The 24569-nt window shown below is 40.7% G+C and overlaps 3 protein-coding genes across 6 annotated transcripts in view; 1 reads left to right on the forward strand and 2 right to left on the reverse strand.

The window, feature by feature from the left end:
- ints13 (integrator complex subunit 13) overlaps positions 1-3509 on the forward strand; it is a 50796-nt gene extending 47287 nt beyond the window's left edge. For 3 of the 4 annotated variants that reach the window (XM_068058827.1, XM_068058828.1, XM_068058829.1), the window contains 3 exons: positions 680-819; positions 2782-2917; positions 3166-3509. In XM_068058827.1, coding sequence (XP_067914928.1) covers positions 680-819; positions 2782-2917; positions 3166-3205 — 316 coding nt within the window. In that variant the 3' untranslated portion in view covers positions 3206-3509. The remainder of the gene's footprint in view (positions 1-679; positions 820-2781; positions 2918-3165) is intronic. The other variant, XM_068058830.1, reaches the window with a different exon arrangement.
- LOC137384647 (dystroglycan 1-like) lies at positions 3432-7475 on the reverse strand. The gene is made up of 2 exons (XM_068058831.1): positions 7000-7475; positions 3432-5446 (listed from the first exon to the last, which is right to left on the reverse strand). The coding sequence occupies exons 1-2, from the start codon at positions 7355-7357 to the stop codon at positions 4272-4274; spliced, it is 1533 nt and encodes a 510-aa protein (XP_067914932.1). The 5' UTR covers positions 7358-7475; the 3' UTR covers positions 3432-4271.
- On the reverse strand, positions 7396-24206 carry LOC137384915 (uncharacterized). Its single transcript, XM_068059623.1, has 6 exons — positions 24071-24206; positions 22924-23105; positions 16773-17017; positions 14783-16335; positions 7547-8964; positions 7396-7488 (listed from the first exon to the last, which is right to left on the reverse strand). Exons 1-6 carry the CDS (start codon positions 24204-24206, stop codon positions 7396-7398), a joined length of 3627 nt encoding a protein of 1208 aa, XP_067915724.1.
- Between the last annotated feature and the right edge of the window lie 363 nt (positions 24207-24569).

Raw genomic sequence — 24569 nt, forward strand, 5'->3', positions numbered from 1 at the left:
CAAGCTATCGAGGCTAGGCAGGTAACCTCCATCAAGGTATCCTCTAGTACCTGTGCGAGTTACTAGCCTGGAGACATGTCAATGGCATCATAGCCTATTGGTTAATGTGCTGGACTGGTAACAAAGAGGCCATGAGTTTAAATCCTACCATAGGAAATGCAAAATTGAATTCAATTAATTTGGTAATTTGTGGACAAATATCAGAAACAAAATAACCATGAAAGCTGCTGTTTTGTTGTACAAACCTCACTGGTTCACTGATGTTCTTTCGGGAAGGGAATCTGCCACCCCTACATAATCAGACCTGCACATCACTCCTGCCCCATGCTATGTGGCTGAATCTTAGTGACCTCATGGCATCTAGGAATGGAGAATAAATGCTGCCTTGTTGGTGTCACCCATTTCCTAAGAACAAGTACATAAGATAAGCTCCGGATGCGGCTCTGTCTATTTGAATGGAAGAGAGGTGATCACCCCGTTCAGCCTGTCCCAACAGCAACTCTGGGGTTTGATCCAGCACCAGCTGGTCTGGAGTATCATGATGGTGCTCTGAAATGCCACATCCCTTTGTTTGAAGCTTAATGTCACGTCCGTGTGAGTTATCTTATTAACGTAAACTTGATTTGATGCTACCTGTGCACAGTCACAAATGACGGACTTTTGGAATTTGTTTGTAAAGGCTAAAAGGAACACTGGAACGGGAAAAGGAGGAGTTGGCTGAAGCTGAGATAATCAAGGACTCTCCTGACTCCCCTGAACCTCTAAACAAAAAACCCCGAGTCAGCATAGGAGAAATACAGCCTCTTGAAAAGGTTAAAGGTGAGTTGTCTTGTTGATGGGTATCTATTATCCTATATTCTATACAGTGTGCGCTCAAAGCAGTCGATTAACATATTTCAAAATGTCATCTGAACCTGTGACATGCTATCAGTGCAAAAAGTAGTCTGAATTTCTTCTTTATAATGTATTATAAACCTTTTGGGATGTTGCACACAGTGGGGAAGGGATTTAGACTCCAAGTAGTCATAAGGAAAAGTGGTGTTCGAAAATGGTGGATGGTGAAACCAGGGTGTGTCGAAATAATTCACTCCCCATGTGGATGTCATACTTTTTCTTATTTAAATGAGTTTAACTATAACTAATATGAAATAGCAAAACCTGCCGCAATTTGTAAAGTGAGAGAAGCAGCATTGTTTGGAGTGTAGGAGCTTCTCTGCAGCACAGGCTAAGGAGCTGGGAGATGCATAACTAGTATGCTACAATACCACTACTGATGGTGGGTTGTAAACATCATATGACAAGCTCAGATTGGCATTTTCTGTTAGTGTGGACAGGAATATACGAACATACGAATTAGGAGCAGAAGTAGGCCATTCAGCCCCTCGAGACTGCTCTACCATGCAATAAGATCATGGCTGATCTGTTTGTGTTTCGAATTCCACATTTCCATTTATCCCCGATAACCCTTGATTCCCTTGCCTAACAAGAATCTATCTACCTCCGCCTTAAAAATATTCAATGACCCCGCCTCCACCACCTTCTGAGGCAGAGAGTCCCAAAGTGTCTCATCTCTCTGAGAAATAATTTCTCCTCATCTCTGTCCTAAAAGGGTGACCTCTAATTTTAAAATGGTGCCCCCTAGTTCTGGGCTCACTCACAAGAGGCAACATCCACCTTGTCAAGACTGTTCAGGATCTTATAAATTTCAATCAAGTCTTCCCTCACTCTTCTAAACTCCAGTGAAAACGAGCCCAGTCTGTCCAACCTTTCCTCATAAGACAACCCGCTCATTCCAGGTATCAATCCAGTAAACCACCTCTGAACTGCCTCAAATGCATTTACATCCTTCCTTAAATAAGGAGACCCGAACTGCACACAGTATTCAATATGTGGTCTCACCAATGCCCTGTATAACTGAAGCATAACATCCTAACTTTTATGTAATAAAGGTTAGCATTTTGTTAGCCTTCTTTATTATAATAGGAATTAGTTGACACAATTGTGACAAAAACATGATAACAGGAAGTAGGGCTTTGTAGATGGTAAATACAGAGATCATAGAATAATACAGAACAGAAGGTGGCCATTTGGCCCATCAAGTCTATGCTGGCTCTTTTGAAGAGCAATCCCAGTTAGTCCCATTCCCCTGTTCGTTCCCCATGTACCTGCAACTTTTTCTCCTTCAAGCATTTATTCAATTCCCTTTTGAAGGCCACTATAGAATCTGTATCCACCACCCATGGTGGGGTTGTGGTAGGGAATATGGGATTAATATAGGATTAGTATAAATGCGTGGTTGTTGGTCGGCACAGACTCAGTGGGCCAAAGGGCCTGTTTCAGTGCTGAATCTCTCTATGACTCTATGACACCCTATTAGATAGTGCATTCAAAATGTTGTTACATTTTTTTTTAAATCCTCATGTTGCCTCTGGTTCGTTTGTCAATGTGAGATTAATATAGATGCCACATTAAAAAGGATTTCTGGCTATTTGTGATGTATTGAACAGAAGTTGGACTTAACTTCATAGTGACGAAATGATGTGAGAAAAATTTCTCTGTCTCTATCTGTCCACTCAGTTACCCCAACTAGTATAGAAAATTTCTGTAGCTGCTGAGATTAAAATTCAGTTTTCAGAGCAGAAGAGGCTCTGATTTTAGGCCGTACCATTTATTAGATGTTTATAGGTGCAGGTGGGGAGTTGTAATATATTTGCATTGTTGTTTTTGATACCATTGACATTTTTTTTCACCCCCCTGGCTGTCTGTCTCAATAATCTCCAGGCCCAGTTTCCTTGCTCACTATGTGGACTAATCGGATCAATACAGCAAATTCAAGAAAGCATCAGGAATTTGCTGGCCGCTTGAGTTCTGTTAACAACAAAGCTGAGTTGTACCAGCATCTTAAGGAAGAAATTGGGTCAGTAGTCTTCTCATGTATTTTTGTACACTTCTGCATATGCTTAGTAAATCTAGACCAGTCATTGCATTGTAATGGGATGATAAAATTGCAATTATTTTCTTTGAAGACTAGTTTTAAAAATTAGTCTTGTTTTGGTTCGTGTCACTAGATAACTCTATGTAACATTCGTATGATGCTGCTTTGTAGTTCAGATATTTGTCATACTGTGCCTCTATATTGGCAAATTGTCTTTTTGTGTGTTGTAGAATGGATACACATGAAAACGGTAAAGCCAGCAGACAATAAAGAAAAGCTTCAACGCAAGATGTTTCAGAAGCACAAGGTCAACTGTCATTCTGTTTTGTATATTAATATGTCCCACAAAAGATCTGACACAATTTAAGGAATTCAACCTCAGTCTCCCAAAATGCTGCTGTTGAAATGACTTGCAACAAATTGTACAAAGTTTACAAGTTTGTGCTGTGTGCGAAGATCCAGAAGAATTTTATTCTTTGTTAAAGTTTGCATTTTCTACTGTAGAAGACATTGACAATTTTAAACAATATTTACATAAAGCTTGCAATGTTGTCCAAAAATAAAAGTTATGAATCTACACAAATTTCAGTGCTCTACTTATTAAAAATATTATTCCTGAGTGCTCTATACACATCCACACAACTTGATCTGGAACATAGTTCACTGTTCTACTGTATCTAACTTACCGTTTTGTTACATGAAATTCGTTACATGAAATTCGTATGTTCCCCTTTTTAGTTTGTTCTTGGGATGTAGTTGGTGCATTTATTGCCCATCATAGTTGCACTAAATAACTTGCAACTTGAGTGGCTTGCTAGACCACTACAGCGTGAATTAAGAGTCAGTCACCATGGTATGAGAGTGATGTCTGTGAAGGACATTAATTTTTTTTTGACAATCTGGCAGCTGTCATCGTTTTCCCACAAATGGCTGCATTGAGTCTCATTTGCCATGGTGGGATTTGAACTGACAATCTCTAGATTGCTAGTCCAGTATTATAAGTACACTGCCATACCTAGCACATGGCTATTAAACACTGATGAGATATTCCTGCACTCCTCAGTAGTCTTGGAAGAAAGTCAGCTCTATAGTTGTGTGCAGAATGTTACTATACAGTCAGTTTAGGCTAATTGAAAAAGTGATGGTCGAATTTGTTCTAGGGCAATTTAACGCAAGCATCCTTTGTCTCCAAGACAGGAGAACGGTTCAGCCGATCAATAGTAATTTTACGGCATTTTATATGTGGATATTCATTTCCTTTTTGGCTTGTGGTACAAGTTTGTTTTTTTTTAAAAACCCATACATTTTTGTTCTAGCAGTGCACACAAATCAGATTTTACTTGTGCATCTTTTGAGACGGTGGTTGTTTTTTGGATTTCCGCTCATAAAGAGGAGGCAGTTGATATTTTGGTGGCTCAGATGGTAAATTAGGCACTCTGATGCAGGATGGTGTGTTGTGCTGTCTGTTACTGAGTGTTAAGTGCACTCGGTGCAGTTGATGTGATGGCGATGGAGGACGTTTTGCCCACAGTTGTGACGGCGGAGGCGCCTCGGGAATGATCGTGGGGGGCTTTCTCGGTCTTAATGCGACCATCTCAAAGTGGTGACTGCGTGCAGTTGATCGGTTTTCTTGAAAGCTCAGTTCCTCGGATGGGAGGATCTTCTCTGAGTATCTGCAGAAGCAATAGATCATAACTAATAGGGCAATCAGAAGAATAAGAAGCAATACTATGAGAATTGCAGGCCAGACGGTTGTCAATAAATAAGAGCTGTGAGTTTGAATAATTGTAGTATTCAGACCTGCTGTGGACATAATAGGCAGGCAGGCTCCACCATAAGTGACATTCTCAACTGTTTGAATTCTGTAATCTGGTAGCATCGTCTCAACAAAAGATGGATGTGCACGGCCATCTGGCAAGCGAATTAGTTTGAGCAACTTTTGAATGGTACTTATTGGGCATTCCTCTACAATGCCTTTGCTAGCTGAACACAAGGAATTGTTGTACCATGATACTATTGTGGAACCTGGTTTTATGGAGAAGAGGACAATGTCCTCACTACTAGAATTGTTCAGATACTTAGCAAGTTTTTCTAGGAAGTAGACCACTCTTCCTCTTTTTTGAAGAAAAGAATTGTAACTGTTTTTCGTTCTAATTGTGTACAAGTGGCAGGGTATGTAATGGGATAGCTGGAGTTCAATCGCAAAACCTTGTTGAACAGTAAGTCCACCTGAATCGGTAGCAGTTAAGACATACTCCTGTGGTGAATACTGATAGTCTGTCTCCAGTGGATACCCAAACAGAGTATTCTGCGATTGATTAAATCTCACCCAAGACTCTCTTCCTGAAGGGGATCTATCGACTGAAGCTACTGTCAGAGTTAGGTTTCTGGCATTTCCATCTTCTTGATCAAAAATTGTGTCTGCAGGTATTGAGTAATGAAATTTTCGTCCAACAGTTGCCAAGATGAATTCAATTGGCTTGATGACAGTTGGTGACTTGTTATCCTGACCTAAATGGACATTGCAAAAGGGAAATGATTAGTATTGCAAGTGTTCTGTAATTTACAATTTTATCACTGTTGTCAAATATTGTGCCAGAGTATTATTGTCATAAGCTAGTGCCTGAAACTCATTACACTGCACCTGATCTTCCATGAGAGATTGAGGGGAGGTCCAGTTGTTTTCACTAAAAATAGGAACATAAAATCAGAGACTTGAAGTTCCATTATATACTGATTTTGTATCAGTGCCAAGTAGTGTCTGATCTATGTTGACTCGAGAGTGGAAGTGTAACTTGGAAGACAATCTGATTCCTGAGTGTGTTGAAGCCAGAGGTGCAAGACCACATTTAGCAGATAATCCCCTACCAGGAGGGGACCATTGGCAGTACATCTGTGCGCAGGTAGGAGCAACTGGCGGCATAGCTTGGGTCGGCCACCTGTGGACCTCAATATACAGGTGGTAAACCAATGTCTGTGATGCCATGCTTAGTCACTTGCAAATCCTGGAAATCAACTCACGCACAGTATTAATGGAAGGCTTGGGAGTATGCTGCTCACTGCCTCTTGGCTGGGGAATGGTGTAGGGTGTGAGCAGAGGAAAGGGCAAGTAAAAGGCCAAAAAAAGGACTAATCAATAACGGAAAGCGACAGGGCAAAATATGGTTTCATTCGAGCCAGTAATTACATGTTCTGTTGCAATTATATATCTAGATTATGTTGGCAGATATTTCCACGAAATCAGCTGCTCATCAAGGAAGAAAATGGCAACTGAAACCAGTGTAACTAAAAAAATATTTGTTTTATTTAAGTAGTCGTAGAGCTTTAGCATTGATTATTCCGAATTAGAGTGTGTGGGGTTTTTAGGTGGGATGTACAAAGTATTAATATCTCTGGGTGGGAGGGGGAATGTGACGGCAACAACTCGACTGGTGTGTAGTGCACAACATGACGTGATTGACAACAACTTGGATTTATATGGTGCATTTAATGTAGTAAAACGTCCCAAGGGGCTTCACAGGAGTCAAAATGTGACACACAGCCATGTGAGGTTTAGGGACGGATGTCTAAAAGCTTGGTCAAGGAGAGTCTTAAAGGAGGAGAGAGAGGCGGAGAGGTTTAGGGAGGGTATTCCAGAGCTTGGAGCCTGGGCAGCTGAAGGCAGAAAGCCAAAGATTTAGTGACTGAATAAAAGGGCAGTGGTGTCTGGTTAAAGACACTGTATAACGATAGAGCACTACATTGCACAGATATTTACAAGGCATTTAATAATAAAGATAGATTTCACTGTTTGGTACCTGAGACAGCCAGTTCAATTTAGGTTTATGATTAGCCTTCCAAAACGTAAAAGGGCTTAGAATTCAATGCTTGTTATTCCTGAATTAATTACTTGATGCAGAGTTATTATATAACAGAATAATGGTGCGCAAAAGATTGTGAAGTTAGAGCCAACTGTAAAAGATAAGATGAACTGTAATGAATCACACTCAATGCAATACTATAAATTGCACCAATTAGAGCAATATAAAACTGATGCATGAAAAGGCAATTATGTTGTACCTTACCATTATATTCTGAGGCAGCTATTTCGAGGGTGGTTGAAATCTTCTTGGATGTATCCTTGGGGTTCAGACTTTCAATTATAGTTGTTTGAGAGGAAATTGGAATCTTTGCGAATGTACCCTGAGGAGTCCAACTTTTGGTGGCATGTGATTCATGTATAAGCACTGAGTCAATGGATGCTGTCATTGTTTGACTTGACCAGTGTGTGAATCCTAGACCTTTATCAAAACTAAAATTGGGGATGTTGAGGCTTGACTGGCTGTGCATTAAGATGCTTGATTTGCTGGATACCTGAAACTGTTCTGTGTAGTTGTAAATGTGTTCCCAAACACGCATGGTGTTGACTGACATTGCATTCATTGAATACTGACTGATTTGATGTGTGTCAGTAGAGAATGTTATGGAATAGAATAAATCTGATGTAAAGGAATAAAATAAGCTCGCAGGTAATGGTTTGGTCTGTAGCAGAGATGAGGTGAAGTACAGCAACTCTGTGGATACAATATCATGACTAAAAAATATCTGTGAAGTGGGATGTTTTAAGTCCACCTCAGCTGAGAATGATGGCATGAGAGATGGTAGGCTGTCATGTGTCACTGAGGTAGCAATGGACATTGTTAGGTTGTCACTATATGCCTTAAATAAACCAAAAGACATTGTTAGCTCATTGGATGGGACTGAAGAGCTGAGAGTCTCTGTGAAATTAATTAATGGTGTAAGATGTACAAATGAAGGGAGGAAACTGATTAAATCATCCTCGCTGAACTGATTTGTAACTTGTCTGAATAACTCTAAACTGGTAAGAGGATCTTGAACTGTGGACCAAAAAGAAAATTCAGGTGATGGAGAAGTAGGAGACATTGTGAAGGTGGACAGCACAGGATCCGTTGTGACTGATGAGTAGGGTGTGACGGACATAGGAGAAGGGAGGATAAGTTTGGTAACTGAGTAAAAATATGGTGTGTGATCCACTGTTGAGAGTGAAGAGTGCTGTAATAGTGTAAGGCCATCAATGGATGAGTTTAAAGCAGTATTAGAGTCCCAGCTAGATTGATTTTCTTGGCGTGAGAGTGAGTACATGGGAATCATTGAATGGGTAGATAGTATTAGATTTTCTTGAAAAGAAACTGAAGTAATGTGTGATTGTTTGATTTGCTTTGCTATTTCTGTTTCAAAAGAGTAAGAAAAAATTGAGGTGAGAATCAAATGATCAGTGTTGTATGTGGTAGTGAGAAAGATAGCTGATTGTGTGTCAAAAGATGACAAAAGAACTTGATTATGATGAGAAAAAGATTGTGACTGAGAAGAAAGCATAGTCCCTGATTTGACAGATGATAAGATGGACTCTGAAAGCTTTCTGTCTGAACTAAGTAGTGAAATATTTGTAGCAATTAATTCAGGTTTGATTGTATATACTGAAGTAGGTTCTGATAAGCCGAGTAAGCGTGCTGGTGTACTAGGTGAGATGGTAAAAATGTTGGATGCCAATAAATAACTTGTGTTAGTAATTTCTTCACTGCTGCCATGAGATACCAAAGTTGTTTGAATATCAGTTATATTGGTAAATGCAACAGTTGGGCTTGGCGACATGTCAATTTGCTGTGTCACATAAAATAAACTTTCCACATCTGTTGAAGCTAGCTCTGATGACCAAAACATACTGTCCATTGAGTGGAAAGTCAAGTCTTCATTGGTTATCTTCATGCTGGATGAGACATCTGTTACTAGTATTCCTGTAGATACTGATTGCTCCATGTTGGTATTTGCTGTCAACTGGGAAATTAGCATAAGGCTACTTGATAAAACAGAAACATTGGAGTACGACTGGGTGTCTTCTGAAAAAAGGTGTAAAGGACCAATCAGATAGAGAATTGTTTCAACCTTGGTATCTGATTCAAAACTGTAACTTTTGTCATCCATAGTGGAATTGATGAAACTAGAGCTGTCTTCAGTTGCTGTATACATCTCTGTTTTAAGGCAAAAAGGAAAAAATTAGAAAATCTATACGATAAACTAAGTACGGTAAGTAATGCTAATCTCTTGAATGTAAATAGAAAATGATTTTCAATACAGAAAAGTGTGAGGTGATGCATTTTGGTAGGAGGAATAAGGAGCCCACCTACTCCTTGGAAAGGAGTCAGAATAGAGTAGAGCAAAGGTGTTAGGTGTACAGATTCACAACTCATTAAAAGCAGCAAAACAGGTAAACAAAGTCAGAAAAAGTGCAAACAACGAACAACGGGGTTCATCTTCAGAGCAATATAATTCAAAAATAGAGAGGTTATGTTGTATAGAACCTTGGAGTAGTGTGCACAGTTCTGGTCTCCAGATTACAAAAAGGGTATAGAAATGCTGGAGAAAGTGCAGAAAAGATTTACAGGAATGGCAGCAGACTGAGGGTACAACTATCAGTGTTGAACAGACAGGGGCTCTTTTCTCCAGAAAAGGGGAGACAGGTGAAAAAAAAGTAAAAATACTGCAGTTACTAAAAATCTAAATAAAAACAGAAAATGCTGAAAATACTCAGCAAGTCAGGCAGCATCAGTGGAAAGAGGAAAATGAAATTAACGTTTCAGGTCAATGACCTTCACCAGACCCCTGAGAGGTGATGAAGTTCCCTAAAATTACGAAGGGATTCAATAGGGCATAGGTAAAAACGAGGTTTCCACATAGGGGAATCCAAAACTAGGGGCCATAAATAGAAACATAGAAAATAGGAACAGGAGTAGGCCTTTCGGCCCTTCGAGCCTGCTCCATCATTCATTATGATCACGGCTGATCATCCAACTCAGTAACCTGTTCCCGCTTTCACCCTTTGATCCCATTAGACCCAAGAGCTATATCTAACTCCTCCTTGAAAACATACAATGTTTTGGCCTCAACTGCTTTCTGTGGTAGCGAATTCCACAGGCTCACCACTCTCTGGGTGAAGCAATTCCTCCTCATCTCAGTCCTGAAAGGTTTACCCCATATCCTTAGACTATGACCCCTGGTTCTGGACTCCCACACCATCGGGAACATACTGCATCTATAAGATAGTCACTAATAGATTCAACTAAACACTGTTATAGTAATGTAGAAATGTGTTCTCATCCATACAAGCTTAATTGATGGATTCTTGTACTGTTATCCAGTTTGCCACCTATTATTTGAAATGGGTTGACTTAAAAGTCATGTTCGGAAATGATAAAATAAAAGCAAAATACTGTGGATGCTGGAAATCTGAAATAAAAACAAGAAATGCTGGAAATACTCAGCAGGTCTGGCAGCATCTGTGGAGAGAGAAGCAGAGTTAACGTTTCAGGTCAGTGACCCTTCTTCAGAACTAGCAAATATTAGAAATGTAAAAGGTTATAAGCAAGTAAAGCGAGGGTGGGGCAAGAGATAACAAAGGAGAAGGTGTAAATAGGATAAGGTCACAGAATAGCTGACCAGAAGGTTGTGGAGCAAAGGCAAACAATATGTCAATGGTGTGTTGAAAGACAAAGCATTAGTACAGATAGGGTGTTAACGGACTGAAATTTGAACAGCCGCAAGTACAAACGTGAAAAAAACAGTGGGTAAGCAAACTGAACAAACTAAGATGAAATAAAATAAGATAAACACAAAAAATATATTAAAAAAAGGAAAAAGAAAAAAATAACTGAAAATAAAAGTAAAATGGGGGGCCCGTCATGCTCTGAAATTATTGAAGTCAATGTTCAGTCCGGCAGGCTGTAGTGTGCCTAATCGGTAAATGAGATGCTGTTCCTTGAGCTTGCGTTGATGTTCGCTGGAACACTGCAGCAATCCCAGGACAGATGTGAGCATGAGAGCAGGGGGGAGTGTTGAAATAGCAGGTAGCCGGAAGCTCGGGGTCCTGCTTGCAGACCGAGCGGAGGTGTTCCGCAAAACGGTCACCCAGTCCGCGCTTGGTCTCCCCAATGTAGAGGAGACCACATTGTGAGCAGCGAATACAGTATACTAAATTGAAAGAAGTACAAGTAAATCACTGCTTCACCTGAAAGAAATGTTTGGGGCCTGGGATAGTGAGGAAAGGGGAGGTAAATGGGCAGGTATTACACCTCCTGCGATTGCAGGGCAGGTGCCATGGGAAGGAGACTAGGTGCTGGGGATAATGGAGGAGTAGACCAGGGTGTCACGGAGGGAACGATCCCTTCGGAATGCTGACAGAGGAAGGGAGAGGAAGATGCATTTGGTAGTGGCATCACGCTGGCGGTGGTGGAAATGGCAGAGGTTGATCCTTTGGATATGGAGGCTGATGGGGTGGAAAGTGAGGACAAGGGGAACCCTGTCACGGTTCTGGAAATGATAACTTGTATTTATATAGTGTCTTTAACATGGTAAAACCTCCCAAGGTGCTTCGCGAGAGCATTATCAAATAAAATTCAACTCCCAGCCAAATAAGGAAATATTAGGACAATTGACCAAAACTAGAGAGCCTCTTAAAGGAGAAGAGAGAGGCAGAGTGGTTTAGGGAGGGTGTTCCAAAGCTTAGGGCCCAGGCAGCTGAAGGCATAGCCACCAATGCTGGAACAATTGAATGGGCAGAATTGGAGGAGTGCAGAGATTATGGAGGGTTGTAGGGCTGGAGGAGGGTACAGGAATAGGAGGAATACATGAATAGGAGGAAATCCTCAAATGGAGGGATCTGAAATTTTAAAACCGAGGCATTGCAGGACCGGCAGCCAATGTATGAAAGATAGTACAGGGTAATTGCCTAGATATATGGATGTCTGCCTGTATGGAAAGCCAAGATTCTTGAAATATAGAGGGAGAGGAGACCATGGTGGTGGATAAAATGTAAAATGTTCTTAGACAAGTGAAACTTAATTTTGAGCACTTTGGACGTGACCTTGTGATTGCTCCATACACACCTCATGATAATTATTTATCTCATGTACTTTGGAAAAGCAAGTATATAGTTTTCAAAGTTGCCAACTTAACATCACATAAGTACACCAACTTTTAAGATGCCATAATTTAAAAACAAAGAAACAGGCACAGGCCATTCGGTCTCTCAAGCCTGCTACCCCATTTATTTTGGTTGTGGCTGATATGTACCTCAAATCCCACCTTTACTCCTTAACTGTTGACACCCTTACCCAACAAAAATGTATTGATGTAAGAGCAAAGTACTGTGTGCTGGAAATAATCAGCACGTCTGGCAGCATCTGTGGAGAGAGAAAGAGTTAACATTTCAGGTTTGTGACCTTTCATCAGAACTGGGAGTGCTTAGAGATGCAACAGTTTTTAGGCAAGACAGAGAAACTGGGGAGGGAAAGAAAGAAAGAACAAACCGGAAGATCTGTGATGTGATGGAAGACAGGAAAGATAAAATGACAAATGACAAACTAATGATAGTGCACGACAAAACAAAATGGCAATGGGACAAGTAAAGAACCAAAAGATATGTCAAGAGGAGGTGTGGATAGGAAAAGCAAAATCACCACCAATGGCAACCATCCACAAGAATGGGCAGGGGTTCTGATCTGAAATTGTTGAACTCGATGGTGAGTCTGGAAGGTGATAAAATGCTTAGTCAAAAGATGAGGTGCTATTCCTTGAGTTTGCATTGAACTTCATTGGAACAGTGTAGGAGGCTGAGGTCAGAGTGTGAAAGGAGGGGAGATTAAAAATGACAGGCGACCAGAGCTCGGGGTCACACTTGTGGACTGGATGAAGGTTGTTCCACGTTGATCTTAGTCTTAAAAATGTCAATTGTCCCAGCATCCACAGTCTTTTGGGGGAGAGTTTCAGATTTTCACTCCCCTCTGTGTGGACAAGGCGCTCCTTGATTTCACTCGTAGTTCTAATTTTAAGTTGTGATTTTAAACACGCAGTTCTATATCTTTTTGGGGAAAGAAACAGGGGTGGCATAGCACAGTCCTGCACCACACCAAGGGCAAAGTCACAATCAATTGCTGTTTATTTAGGATCCCATCATAGCACACTATTCAACCCCTATTATTACTGTGCTGTTACCTGGTCACCTAATAGTGGCAGCTTGAAACTCAACTACTGTTACACTGGCTGCTGAAAGATTGGTGCAAGATGTTTTGTTCCATATCTTAGGCTCACCACAACTCACCAAGTCAGATCTAACTGACATTCTGGGAAAGCAGAAATTACAACTAAAGAGTAGTTGGGATGGTATAGTGGGAATATATTGTGACATCAACAACCAATTTATGCTTGAAAGTTGGCATGTCCTTGCATAATAGATTGCTAATTTTGAAGTCTGGATACTTGCTTTTCCTGAGTGTGTAGGATCAATAACTTTGATGCGGTGGATAAATTTCATCGCAATTAATGCTTTGTAGGCAGCAATCACAAGGTCACGTCCAAAGTATTTACCCAAAATTAAGTTTTACTTGCCCAGGAAATGCACACTGAATACCTCGTTAGATCAATCCTAGTGGAATGATTTCAGTAAGGTCTGAGATAATTCTAAAGGAAAGAAAAAGCTTGCATTTATTTGGAGCCTTTCCCAATCTCAGGGCATGCCCAAGCCTTTCATAGCCTATGAAGTACTTTTGAAGTGTAGTCAACTATTGTAATGACCAGCAAAGTTAATTTGCAAGGTCCCACAAGCAACAATCAGCTGAATGGACAGTTAATCTATTTTTTGTGGTATACAGTTAGGGATAAATGTTGGACAGGACACCTCTCCTGCTCTCCTTGAGTAGTACAATTAGATGTTTTACACCCTACCAAAGTGGTTTAAATTCTTATCCAAAAGGTGGTACCTCCAACTACTGCATTAAGTAGTTAAGTCTCTGGAGTGGGCTTGAACTGATTAATTTCTGACTCAGTTGAGGCTGACTAAGTTGAGGCTGACACCTTGGCATTAAGAATTGTTCAGGCCACATAATGTAATGGTATTTACAAAGTTCAGAATGTATTTCTAATTTAGCCCAAGTTGTCAAAGTGGAAATAGACAATGTTAGTTTGACCAATGGTAATGTCACTTATCCAGTTCTCTCAGATTCTGTTCATTGTGTTTTGCAAAGTTGTATTATTGACATTGGGTTTTAATCTCGGGGATTAACTTTTACAAATATTTTCAGTTGGATATTTATCGGAGTTATAGATTCAACAATAACATTTCAATTTCTGTGTTTAAAATAAAATGCAACTATTAAATCTAATGGCCATTGGGGTTTTCTTGAAGAGGTGGGGGCCCTTTTTTTTTAGTATTGATGGCATCTAAGATTATCGAGATTTTCTCATTGCTGACAAGATTTGAAACCAGCAGTTTGGCTTTTGCCTTTATAATTAATATTTTTCAGTGCTTCACTGCATATGCTTGGTGTTTTCTACTATATTTCCCCTCAAAAGAAAATATGATTCCAGAGCAAGATTGTGTCGCAGATCACATGACTTGCACTTAAACTCTTAAAGGGGCAGCGTTTCTGGTAACATGCCAGGAATTAAGACCTGAGTTCAAATTCCAACCTATTACGGATATTCCCTCAGACAAAGGTTGCCTGTCATATGAAAGTGGACACACCATCCTGCTCTCTGTCAGCAAGGACTGTTAAAGGGGAATGAGAGGAAAAGCCAGTCCAGATGGGGACAGCACTAACTAGTGGCTGAGTAAGGAACAGCATTGATTGTACTTATGGAGATGGGTCAGACTGAATTACCAGATATGGCAGGCACTAGTGAGGCAACTAAGTGACTGTTTGTAAGCAGCAAGGAAATAATGTATTAAAAGAGGAAAGCAGTACGACTAAACTGATTTCTTAATTAGTGGCGAAGAAAGTAAACTAAATTACTTACCTGACAAACTTGTGTTCAGATGAATTGTTGAAAGAGAGCTAAAGGCATCAGTAATATCATTCTGGAATTTGGTCATTTTTAGAGTAGAAGCATAGGAACTTGATAGAAACAGCAGAGATCGGAGTACATGATCATCAGAAACCGATGAATTTTTCAGAAATGCTGTTGTGATACCTACAGATATTGAGGAATGAATGGGAGTAGTGTGCAACAGAGAAGTCAGTTCCTGACTGAAGATTGATGACTGACTGTAGAGGGATGGGAATGGCAGTAAATACTTAGAACTAGCCATTGTATTGTAACTGTGAAGAGTTTTAGCTAATGAAGTCTCTGCCTTGTGATCCTGGTTAGTGGCCAAGACGGTTGGTGTTATTTTGTCCAAAGTGGGTGTGTTAAACATGTTTAGTGCAGTCAGTAGGGTGATTTCATCAAATAATGATGACATTGATGAAGATAGTATGTTTGGGCTGGAAGTAATTGTAAATTGTTCAGTCAGCTCAGGTTGTATGATGTTTATAGAGGAAGTCAGGGTAACGGAAATGAGAGTAGTTGGAATTATGCATTGAATCCCCTTTGTTACAAACTCAGTAACTACTGTTGGAGTGGGTGACTGTTGTGAATGTTGTACAATGCTGAAAGATGAAGCACCAAGGAGAAAATAACTTGACGATTCCAGCACCGAGAAACCTAGGGACATTAATTCCATCTTTGAGTTAGCTAAGAGGACATGTGTAGTTTGTGTATCTAATGACATTACAGGTTTTGATGGCAGCATAAATACCGGGAAATGTTTGGTTGTCGCTAAAACGAACGTCATTGTAAGTGATGTTGGTGGTGAGAATGCATGCACAATGCCAGAGAAACTGCTCGGGGATACTTGGAATTGAACAGAAGTGAACAGGGAGCTTTGTTGCCTTTCTGGTGTTCTGATGCTGTTGCTTGTGGGAATGCCTGGCACCCTAGTTTGTACATCCCATCTGTCCTCCTCAGTCACAGGATTAAGTTTTGAATAATCTGTGTTTGATATGAAAGTTTGGGTAAAGATCTGGCTAAGTGTTGTAGATCCAGGTCTAATTAAATACGTTGGTTTAGGTGGTGTCATTGCAGGCGTTGGTGAAAACTTTAAAACCTGCCGATGTTTCCTCTGAAGATTCATATCATTTTCTTTTCTAAATATCCTCCAGCCTGAAATATGCCACCCTAAATATTGTGAAATATGACCTGAGAGGACATTATGGTTCAAAACCTGAATGAGTTCCTGCAACATGCCAAAGCTCCCACAACTGATAGGCCAATAGATTTCTACAGTTTCTCTGTCCGTAGAGCTGGTGTTGCCAGTGTCAGAAGCCAAAATGTGGATCTTCTTCAGTTTGAGATTCATCATGCCCCTGAATGGGCACAGTGTTAATAAAAGGGGATCTGTACGTAGATACTCAGCCATGGATGCGATGAGAGATATGCGACTGCTCGCTCTTAAGGAGTTGACCTTGGCCTGGAGGATAACACTTGTGTAAACAGTGGAACCATCGGTTGTACATCCTCGTAAGTGAAAGCTGAAAACAGGAAAAATGGCTTTAGCAAATTAAACCTGAATGTTACATTTTAGTTGTGTTTCATAAACATAACTATAGTGGGTAGAGGTATTAACGTGCTTTTCTTTGCATGAAGATGAATGCCCTAGATTACTTTCTAGTTATGTACTGATTAGTATAAGGAACTTGATCAGTAACCTGTGCAGTGAATTTTACTAAAGATCAACACTGACTTTTGTTTAGGACCTAATGCTGGATTTTGCTAAGTTTCTATAATGCAGTTAAATCCCACAGGAAGTTGTCAAGAAGAAAAATGTCAGATAGAGGTAAACCTAAAGATCAGTTATTTATATGTTATTACCTTGATTGTATCAAGAACAGTTTGTACATAATGATTTTAGTTTAAAAACTCTTTTATATTTCCTTTCTGAAGTAAAAAGTAAATATCCAAATCCTACTTGTCTAGTGTTGGAAAGCGCTGGCCTTTTGTGCTGCTCCATTCATTGACGTTTTGATCTTCATTCAAAACTAGCAGTTGAAAAGTTGTAGAAACTTGGCTTGACTTGTGCAGAATGTTTCTCAGAGCTGTCACCTTTATGTTGTATCCTCCAGCATCGTTGCTTGTTGGAAGGCCTTGAATAGTCCTTGTTTTTGGGTGGTATTCCAGCCATATGGGTAGAATGGTGGCACCAACTAATGAGACCTGATTTGAAATAAAGTTAGTGATGGCAGTAGTTCCCAATATAAATTATCTACCTTTCCAAATACAACTTGCATTAATGTAGTGCCTATACTGTAGTTAAAATGTTCCAAGGTGCTTTGCAGGAGTGTAATTAGACACTTAAAAAATTGACACAAAGCTGAAGAAAGAGACATTAGGACAGGTGACAAAAGGCTTGATCAAAGTGGTAGATTTTATGGAGTGTTAGAAATGTGAAAAATTCACTTTGATCAGGGGTGCCATATCTACCGGTTGTAGTGTGCACCTTTTGTGACATTCCAAGCCAAAAAGCTTGAACATATGCCCCTGCCAGGATAGATCAAGTTGAAGCATTCATTTCACTGGTCTGTACCTCAAGTAGTATTTGGTTCGATTAAGGTGTTCCAGCATATCGATTCTATCATTAAGCCACCAAATAGATACTTCACTGATTTCGATAAAATAGTGTTTAAGCTGTCAGAATTCAATGATCAGAGTTAAACTGAGAGTAGAGCCCTAATCGTGGTTGCACAACATTGAGTCATCCCTATCAGCTGAACAAATGGAAATGAAATTCTCCAATAATTCAAATCAGCAATTCTCGCAAGATTTCGATTTTTCTCCTGATGTCTCCCTATATAATTGCTGAAGAATTTAGCTGTGTACACTTTATTTGTACATGCAAATTATGTTGGAAAACTGATCCTTCCAGTGGTCAGTTCCCTAATTTTATTACAATGTGTGTTATAGAACTCCTGCAGTCATTGTGACTCCCCAGCAGGTAATTGAATCGCACATTATCCAGGGTGAGCGAAGATCCTTTATAGGGAGCATGTTGACCACATGTTTTAGTGGGTTAAAAGTGTCAGCCTTGGATCAGTGGTAGCGCTCTCACCTCAGAGGTGGAAGGTTGTGGGTTTAACTCCCAATCCAGATATTTGAGCTGATTAGCCAGGCTGACACTCCAGTGCAGTACTGAGGGTGTACTGCATTGTCAGAAGTGCTATCTTTCAGATGAGGCATTAAACTGAAGCCCTGTCTGCTCTCTCAGATGGCCGTGAAAGATCCAATGACACTATTTCAAAGGTGTCTTGGGTTTTATTTATCTCTCAATTAACACCTAAAGCACATTATCTGGTCATTTATTTCATTGCTGTTTATGGGAGCTGGACTTCAACGTCTCCTACATTACAACAGTGATCACACTTCAAAAGTTCTCATTAGGTGTAAAAGGCGTTGAGATGTCCAGAAGTGGTGAAATGGAACAATGTAATGTTACGACCAGGTGAGAAGGGGTCAAGGGGTTCCCTCTCAGCCTTTGCCTGGTTTAACTGTAACAGGTTTAATTTTTGAACACACTGTTTTTAGCTCCCCCTCAGTGAATTCTTGTTCACTGCTCCAAATGTAAGGCAAAGAAATTAGATTTAAACAAGAAATGTGGAAGTTTATTCATCTTAAACTCTAATCTGGTTAATGACTACGAATATGCGATGTGACCACGCTAGCATGCATACGCGATAAACAATCATGCAGATAGAGACAGAAATAGTAGAAGGAATAAAGGGGAAAAGTTTGAGGCAATATCTGGTAGTTTCAGTCCTTTAAGTTCAATGTGGAGTCTATGGTTGCCGGTAAGTCTTGTAATTCATGGGGCCCAGTTCACGCTTCAACTTGTTCTGATGTCGGAGTCTTTTCTCTCTTGAGGTTTATGTGTCTTCCGTGGGTCCGGTGGCTTGGGAGAAAGCAAGAGAGAGAATGGCTTCCTTGACCAGTTTCCGTTGCGAGCAAAACTTCTGCCTTTCCCTGTGGCACATTTTTTAAAAAAAAGTTACCCAGCAGGTTAGTTGTGTGACTAGCTCCTTATTTGGAACAGTCTCTCCTGCAAGGTTTGTGGATTGTATTACCTTAGCGGTTTCTGGAGTGCGCTTCCTTACACCTTCAATGTCTGGTGAGCAAAATCCATTTGGGTTAATTGGAGCAGGGAATAGTCCTTTGTCTCCACAAGCAGCGTCTCTTAGTATGCAAATACCCTTCCAGCCCAGTGTCTGGTGGTCTTCAAACAAGTCGTTTCTCCACTCCAACAACAATTCAAAATCAATGTTCAGATGACAAAATTAATATGCCTCATTCTTGGCAGGTGCAGATCTGCATGACAGTAATCTTGTCACTTCTGGAGTGGGGAAACACAATCAAAATGAACACATTCTTCTATTTTCTTACATCTTCCAAATGCTGCTGATTGGCACAATTAACAATTCCATGACCTCAATCGGATCATCTCCAATTGACTTAGTCAAGAAGCCATCAGTTTGTCTCAGTTGCCTGGATATCTCCAAAGGTGGGTGCTTGGCCTTCCAAATGTTAATCACTACTACAGGGCAATCCAACTCTGAGGAATTGGGACCTGGAATATGGGCTAGGAATCTCATTCTCTCCATCGTCACTTTGGTGAAACATTGGACCAAGCAGAGCCTCCATTGATCTTTGTAAAATCAATGAAATGAAAATTGTGGTGACTTCTATCATGGGGCTTGGGGAGGGCGATCAGCTCCATTCTGCTAGATTACTGCCCATGTGATGAAGACGAAAAGCTTCCCCATGGTCTTTAAACCCATCATGTGCAAGTCTGACACATGCTTTCCATGAGAAATGATTTAAGATGTGATTAACTTGTTCAATGCAAAAACAAAGCATTTTATACTAAATCTCTATGGCTGTATCTTAGTTTATAGTTTTAGAGATACAGCACTGAAACAGGCCCTTCGGCCCACCGAGTCTGTGCCGACCATCAACCATCCATTTATACTAATCCTACACTAATCCCATATTCCTACGACATCCCCAACTGTCCCTATTCCTTTTCCCAAGATTCTCTCCATCATTCAGCCACCTCCTCTCTCAAACCTGTACCACATGAGCACATATACCTTGGAGGATCTCTGTTATTGCTCTTAGATATTCTTTTCTCCACTCTTGCAGTATACAATTGATCAACTTTTAAAGATTGCATATCCCAGCTTATTCCAGACTAAAGAATAGATCTTTGATATTAGAAATCTTTCTTAATTGCTTCCCCCCCCCCTTTCCCACCCCAAATTGGCCAGTGATATTTCCCTGGATTATGATTTTGTGTTGTACTTTGAGACGGTTTAGTATCGCTGTATCATAGCCCCAACAGCTTTGCCATCTATCTAATGGTTTGTATTAGTAGCTCTCCCAAAATTATATGTTCATGTTCATCCCTTTATGCCTCATATTGTCAGCATATATCTTGGTTTAGAAAAAGTGGCAGTCAAACAGTATCCTGGATTATGTGTTCCTCTCTCGTGCTCTCTGCTTTTCTGTTGTAAACCTTCTTCTCAATGGGCTCCATCAGGTCTTGATTTGATGCGGAGAAACAATATTTCTCTGGGTGGCGCAGTGGTTAGCACCACAGCCTCACAGCTCCAGTGACCTGGGTTCAGTTCAGAATACTGCCTGTGTGGAGTTTGCAAGTTCTCCCTGTGACTGCGTGGGTTTCCGCCGGGTGCTCTGGTTTCCTCCCACAGCCAAAGACTTGCAGGTTGATAGGTAAATTAGCTGTTGTAAATTGCCCCTAGTGTAGGTTGGTGGTAGGAGAATTGAGGGAAAGTGGGGATGTGGTAGGGAATATGGGATTAATGTAGGATTAGTATAAGTGGGTGGTTGATGGTCAGCACAGACTCGGTGGGCCGAAGGGCCTGTTTCGGTGCTGTATTACTCTATGATTCCCATTTTGTCCATCAATCTCTCTATTTTGTCCCACCAATAATCTCCAGGCCTGACTCGAATATAGTTTGCAGTAATTTGATTTTATAGGTGGATTCCTTAGCAAATAATACTTCATTCATCATTGCTTAAGGGAAGTAAATCCTATTTACAATCCTCAAGTCTTTCTATAATATCTCACATTCTGCAAGTTCTATTATTCAAATTTCATCTGTTCTCAAATGTGGGTTCTAACACCAAACTATAATTTGAGATTTGTCTCTGTCTTGTGATCCCTGTGTTCACTGGACTAGAAAGATCAAAATGTTATCAGTCATCATTATAAATTAGGGAAACGAAGCCATCAATTTATGCACAGCAAGGTTTTACCAACAGCAATGAGATAAATGACCAGATGATTTGTTTTAATGGTTGGCCAGGCCACCAGGAGAGCTCCTCTGTTCTTCTCATTGTACTATGGGATCTTTCAGAACCTGAGAGGGCAGATGAGGACTTAGTTTATCATCTCATCCTAATGGTGGGATCTTTTAAAGTGTCAGATTAAGCATTTAACTCTTTGGAGTATGACTTTACCTTATAACCTGCTCAGAAGGCAAGGGCACGACCACTGAGCCAAGGTTACCTAATATGCAATGTTATAATATGTTGTAACTAATATACAATATGTTATCAGAGCTGCTGGGTTATGATGATTAAGTCAAATTGTGTTTTTCTTATACAATTTTGTAGCAATGTTAGTGATACTTTAGAGCTTAAATTTCATGTTTCTATGTATATTTGTGTGGAAAGTTAATCAGTGGCCTTGATTACTGTTAAAATTAACTACACAGAGTTAAGATACCATTTATCTTGTTTTTTTAATCCCAGCACACAGCAGAAGGTTGCAAGGAGGCACTTGTAGTAGTGAATTGGGGGGAACCATGTGGTTTGGTATGTGAGGAGGGTCCATTTGGGAATAGACATCATAGCATGTGGCATCAGATACACCTCCCCAGTGCAATAAAGGGATCTTTCTCCCCTTTTTAAAAAAAAAATTATTATTTCAAAAGTGTATGCTTGTATAGAGTATTTCTGGTCTCCATATTACAAATAGAGGTACTGGAGAAGGTGCAAAAAAGATTTGCAAGGGTTATTTCAGAACTTAAGTCATTATTATCAGGAAAGACTGGGGCTGTTTTCCTGTAGACACCAGGATATTTTATCTCCACCTAAGAAAGTAGGCAGGGCCTCAGTTTAACTCGTGAAAGGATCAAGAACGAGAGGGCACAGATTTAGAGTATTTGGTAAGTGAAGCAAAAGAGACATGAGGAAAAACATTTTCATTCAGAGAGTGGTTAAGGTCTGGAATGCGCTGCCTGAGTGTGTGGTGGAGGCAGGTTCAATTGAAGCATTCAAGACTGTTATATGAAAAGGAAGAATGTGCAGGGTTATTGGGAGAAGGTAAGGCTGTGGAATTGAGCAGATTGCTCTTTGGAGAGCCAGTGTTCACACATTGGGCCAAATGGCCTCCTTTTGCACTGTAACAATTCTGTGAACATCTCATCGGAAAGGCAGCACTCCCTCAGTATTACATTGGAGTATCAACTGTTTGATTTTTGCTGTTAAGTCCTAGAATGGGACTTGAACCCACAACCCTTAAGTACTACCAACTGAACCACAGCTAGATGAGTAAAGTTAGATAAGTACATGAGGGCTAAAGGAATAGAGGGCTCTGGTGATAGGGTTAGATGAAGTTAAGTGGGTGGAGGTTAATGTGCAGCATAAACACCAGCAGAACTCTGTTGGGCCAAATGGCCTGTAACTGAGCAGTAGATTCTATGCAATGTAATTCCATGTATGTATATTTTATGAAGCCATTGTATATTTGGATTGCATATAGGAGTTCACTGATACTTCCTGAGTACCTGCAGTAGGAGCAGTGTGAGTCACCAGGTTGAGGCAATTTGAAGCTAGGGCATTCTTAATAATCTGATTAGCCTCTTTCCAACTGGGTTAAATTAAATGTTTGACCCTTTAAAATAAACCCTCTGGTGACACATCCTGGTACTATTTCTGCTCCTGTTAATAATTCAGATTCTCATTGATTGTGTAGCTTATCTGCCAGTCGAGTATATTAAAACACCATCTGCGCAGTACTCCTGTGACTGTTTTGTTATCCTTACCTTGTATTGGTCTACTGGGCCAGAAAAAGCAAGTATTGGTACGGGGTAGTGAAATATCTTTCCTGCTCTGGCGAATACATCTGGAATTCCCCGATAGATCCTCACTTCCCCCGGAGAGGATATAGTGCTGGTGGAGTACGGCTCGCTGGCCGCAGGGATATGGTCAGAGGACGTGGTTACCCCTGCCAACACCAACAACAGAAGCAGATAGCTGCACACACTATTCCGCAGCCTGCCCAAGGCTGTGACGGAGCTCCTCATTGCTCTGCACAGAACGATCCAAGCACTGGTTTCGCAACAAGACTGCATTTGCTAGCTGTAATATTGGAATCTTAGCACTCCCATTGTACTTTCGATGTCCACTTCACTCCATTTCAGGATAAAGGCTGTGCTTAATAGCGGAAATGGTGAATAAAATGTTCAGTAAATGTTCCTGGACTGTGCCAGAAGTTATAGGCATCACAATAAAGAGAGTGTCGTCATCACTGTAAAATATTCCAGATGCTTTCTCATAGTTACCCCGCAATTTGCTGTGATAATCAGCATTAACAGAAGAAAAACAACAACGTCCTCAGGTAAACAATTGTATCAATGTTCTCAGATCTCTTTCTGTTTCCAGCTGAGAGTTTCAATGAAGCTCTGGTCCCTGTCTCCTAGATACCAAGAGATCTGAGGACTCCTGAGGGGGGATTGTGACATACGACTGCACAGGTAGACCGGATTAAATGAAGTGCTCTGTTTTCTAAGGGGGAAATCCCAGAAATCTTCTGTTAATTATAACTAATACAAATGGAAAACTGGGGGAGAAAAATATTCCTCCATTCAGACTTGAGGTTAATATTCTGCATGAAATATTCCCAGTTCCCCACCAGCAGGCCCTTATATACGAGTGACGTTTACCCCTGTTTCACTTCAGTGAGGACATTTAGTTCCACCATTTAGTGTTTTCTAAGATCCTACTCTCACATTAATCCGTTGATTACTATGCCACCTTTTAACAGTGACATGATTTATTAAACATTTTCCTTTACTAATTTGTAATTTTATGGAAAATAAAAACAGCTTTTTTTCCCAAATGTGTGGTCTGAGAGAGGATACGACATTATCATCACTGAATCCCCCACCATCAACATCCTGGGGGCTTTACCAGTGACCAGAAACTTAACTTGACCAGCAATATAAGTATTGTGACTTAAAGCATAGCTGCCCGACCCGAACCTGACCAGACCCGACGACATATGTTGGATTAGGGTCGGGTTGGGTCTCTCTTCCGGGTCCAGCATTCGGGCTCGGGTCAGGTCGGGTTGGGCTGGACGCGGTCACAGCGCTGCCTTGCTCAAGAAGGGAACTTCTGCACGTTTCTGCAGGAATAGCCTGCTGCCGGAACGGAGGATCACAACATTTGGACAAGGTATGTTTGATATAATTAACTTTATTACCGTAGTCGGGTCGGGTCGGGTGTGGGAAAAAATCAAAGGACTCAGACCTGGGTCGGGTTTGGATTGGATGTGGTCGGGTCGGGTTGCAATTTCATACCCGAGCAGGCCTTTACTGTGGCTGTAGGAGCAGGCCCGAGGCTGGGAATTCTGCAGCAAATAACTCACCTCATGGACTGCAGCAGTTCAAGCAGGTGACTCACCACCACC

The sequence above is a fragment of the Heterodontus francisci genome, chromosome 27 (genome assembly GCF_036365525.1).
Source record: "Heterodontus francisci isolate sHetFra1 chromosome 27, sHetFra1.hap1, whole genome shotgun sequence".
NCBI classification, from domain to species: domain Eukaryota; kingdom Metazoa; phylum Chordata; class Chondrichthyes; order Heterodontiformes; family Heterodontidae; genus Heterodontus; species Heterodontus francisci.

What these genes read in the sequence shown, in the direction of transcription:
- LOC137384647 (XM_068058831.1), bottom strand. Translation starts at nt 7,357, where the DNA reads ATGAATGCAATGTCAGTCAACACCATGCGTGTTTGGGAACACATTTAC. An exon ending in AGCTGCCTCAGAATATAATG is followed by an intron (nt 5,447 to 6,999) that starts GTAAGGTACAAC and finishes ATGTCCATTTAG; the next exon opens with GTCAGGATAACAAGTCACCA.
- LOC137384915 (XM_068059623.1), bottom strand. Translation starts at nt 24,206, where the DNA reads ATGCTGGACCCGGAAGAGAGACCCAACCCGACCCTAATCCAACATATG. An exon ending in CGCTTTCCAACACTAGACAA is followed by an intron (nt 16,336 to 16,772) that starts GTAGGATTTGGA and finishes TCCTGTTTTCAG; the next exon opens with CTTTCACTTACGAGGATGTA. An exon ending in TCTGAACACAAGTTTGTCAG is followed by an intron (nt 8,965 to 14,782) that starts GTAAGTAATTTA and finishes GCCTTAAAACAG; the next exon opens with AGATGTATACAGCAACTGAA.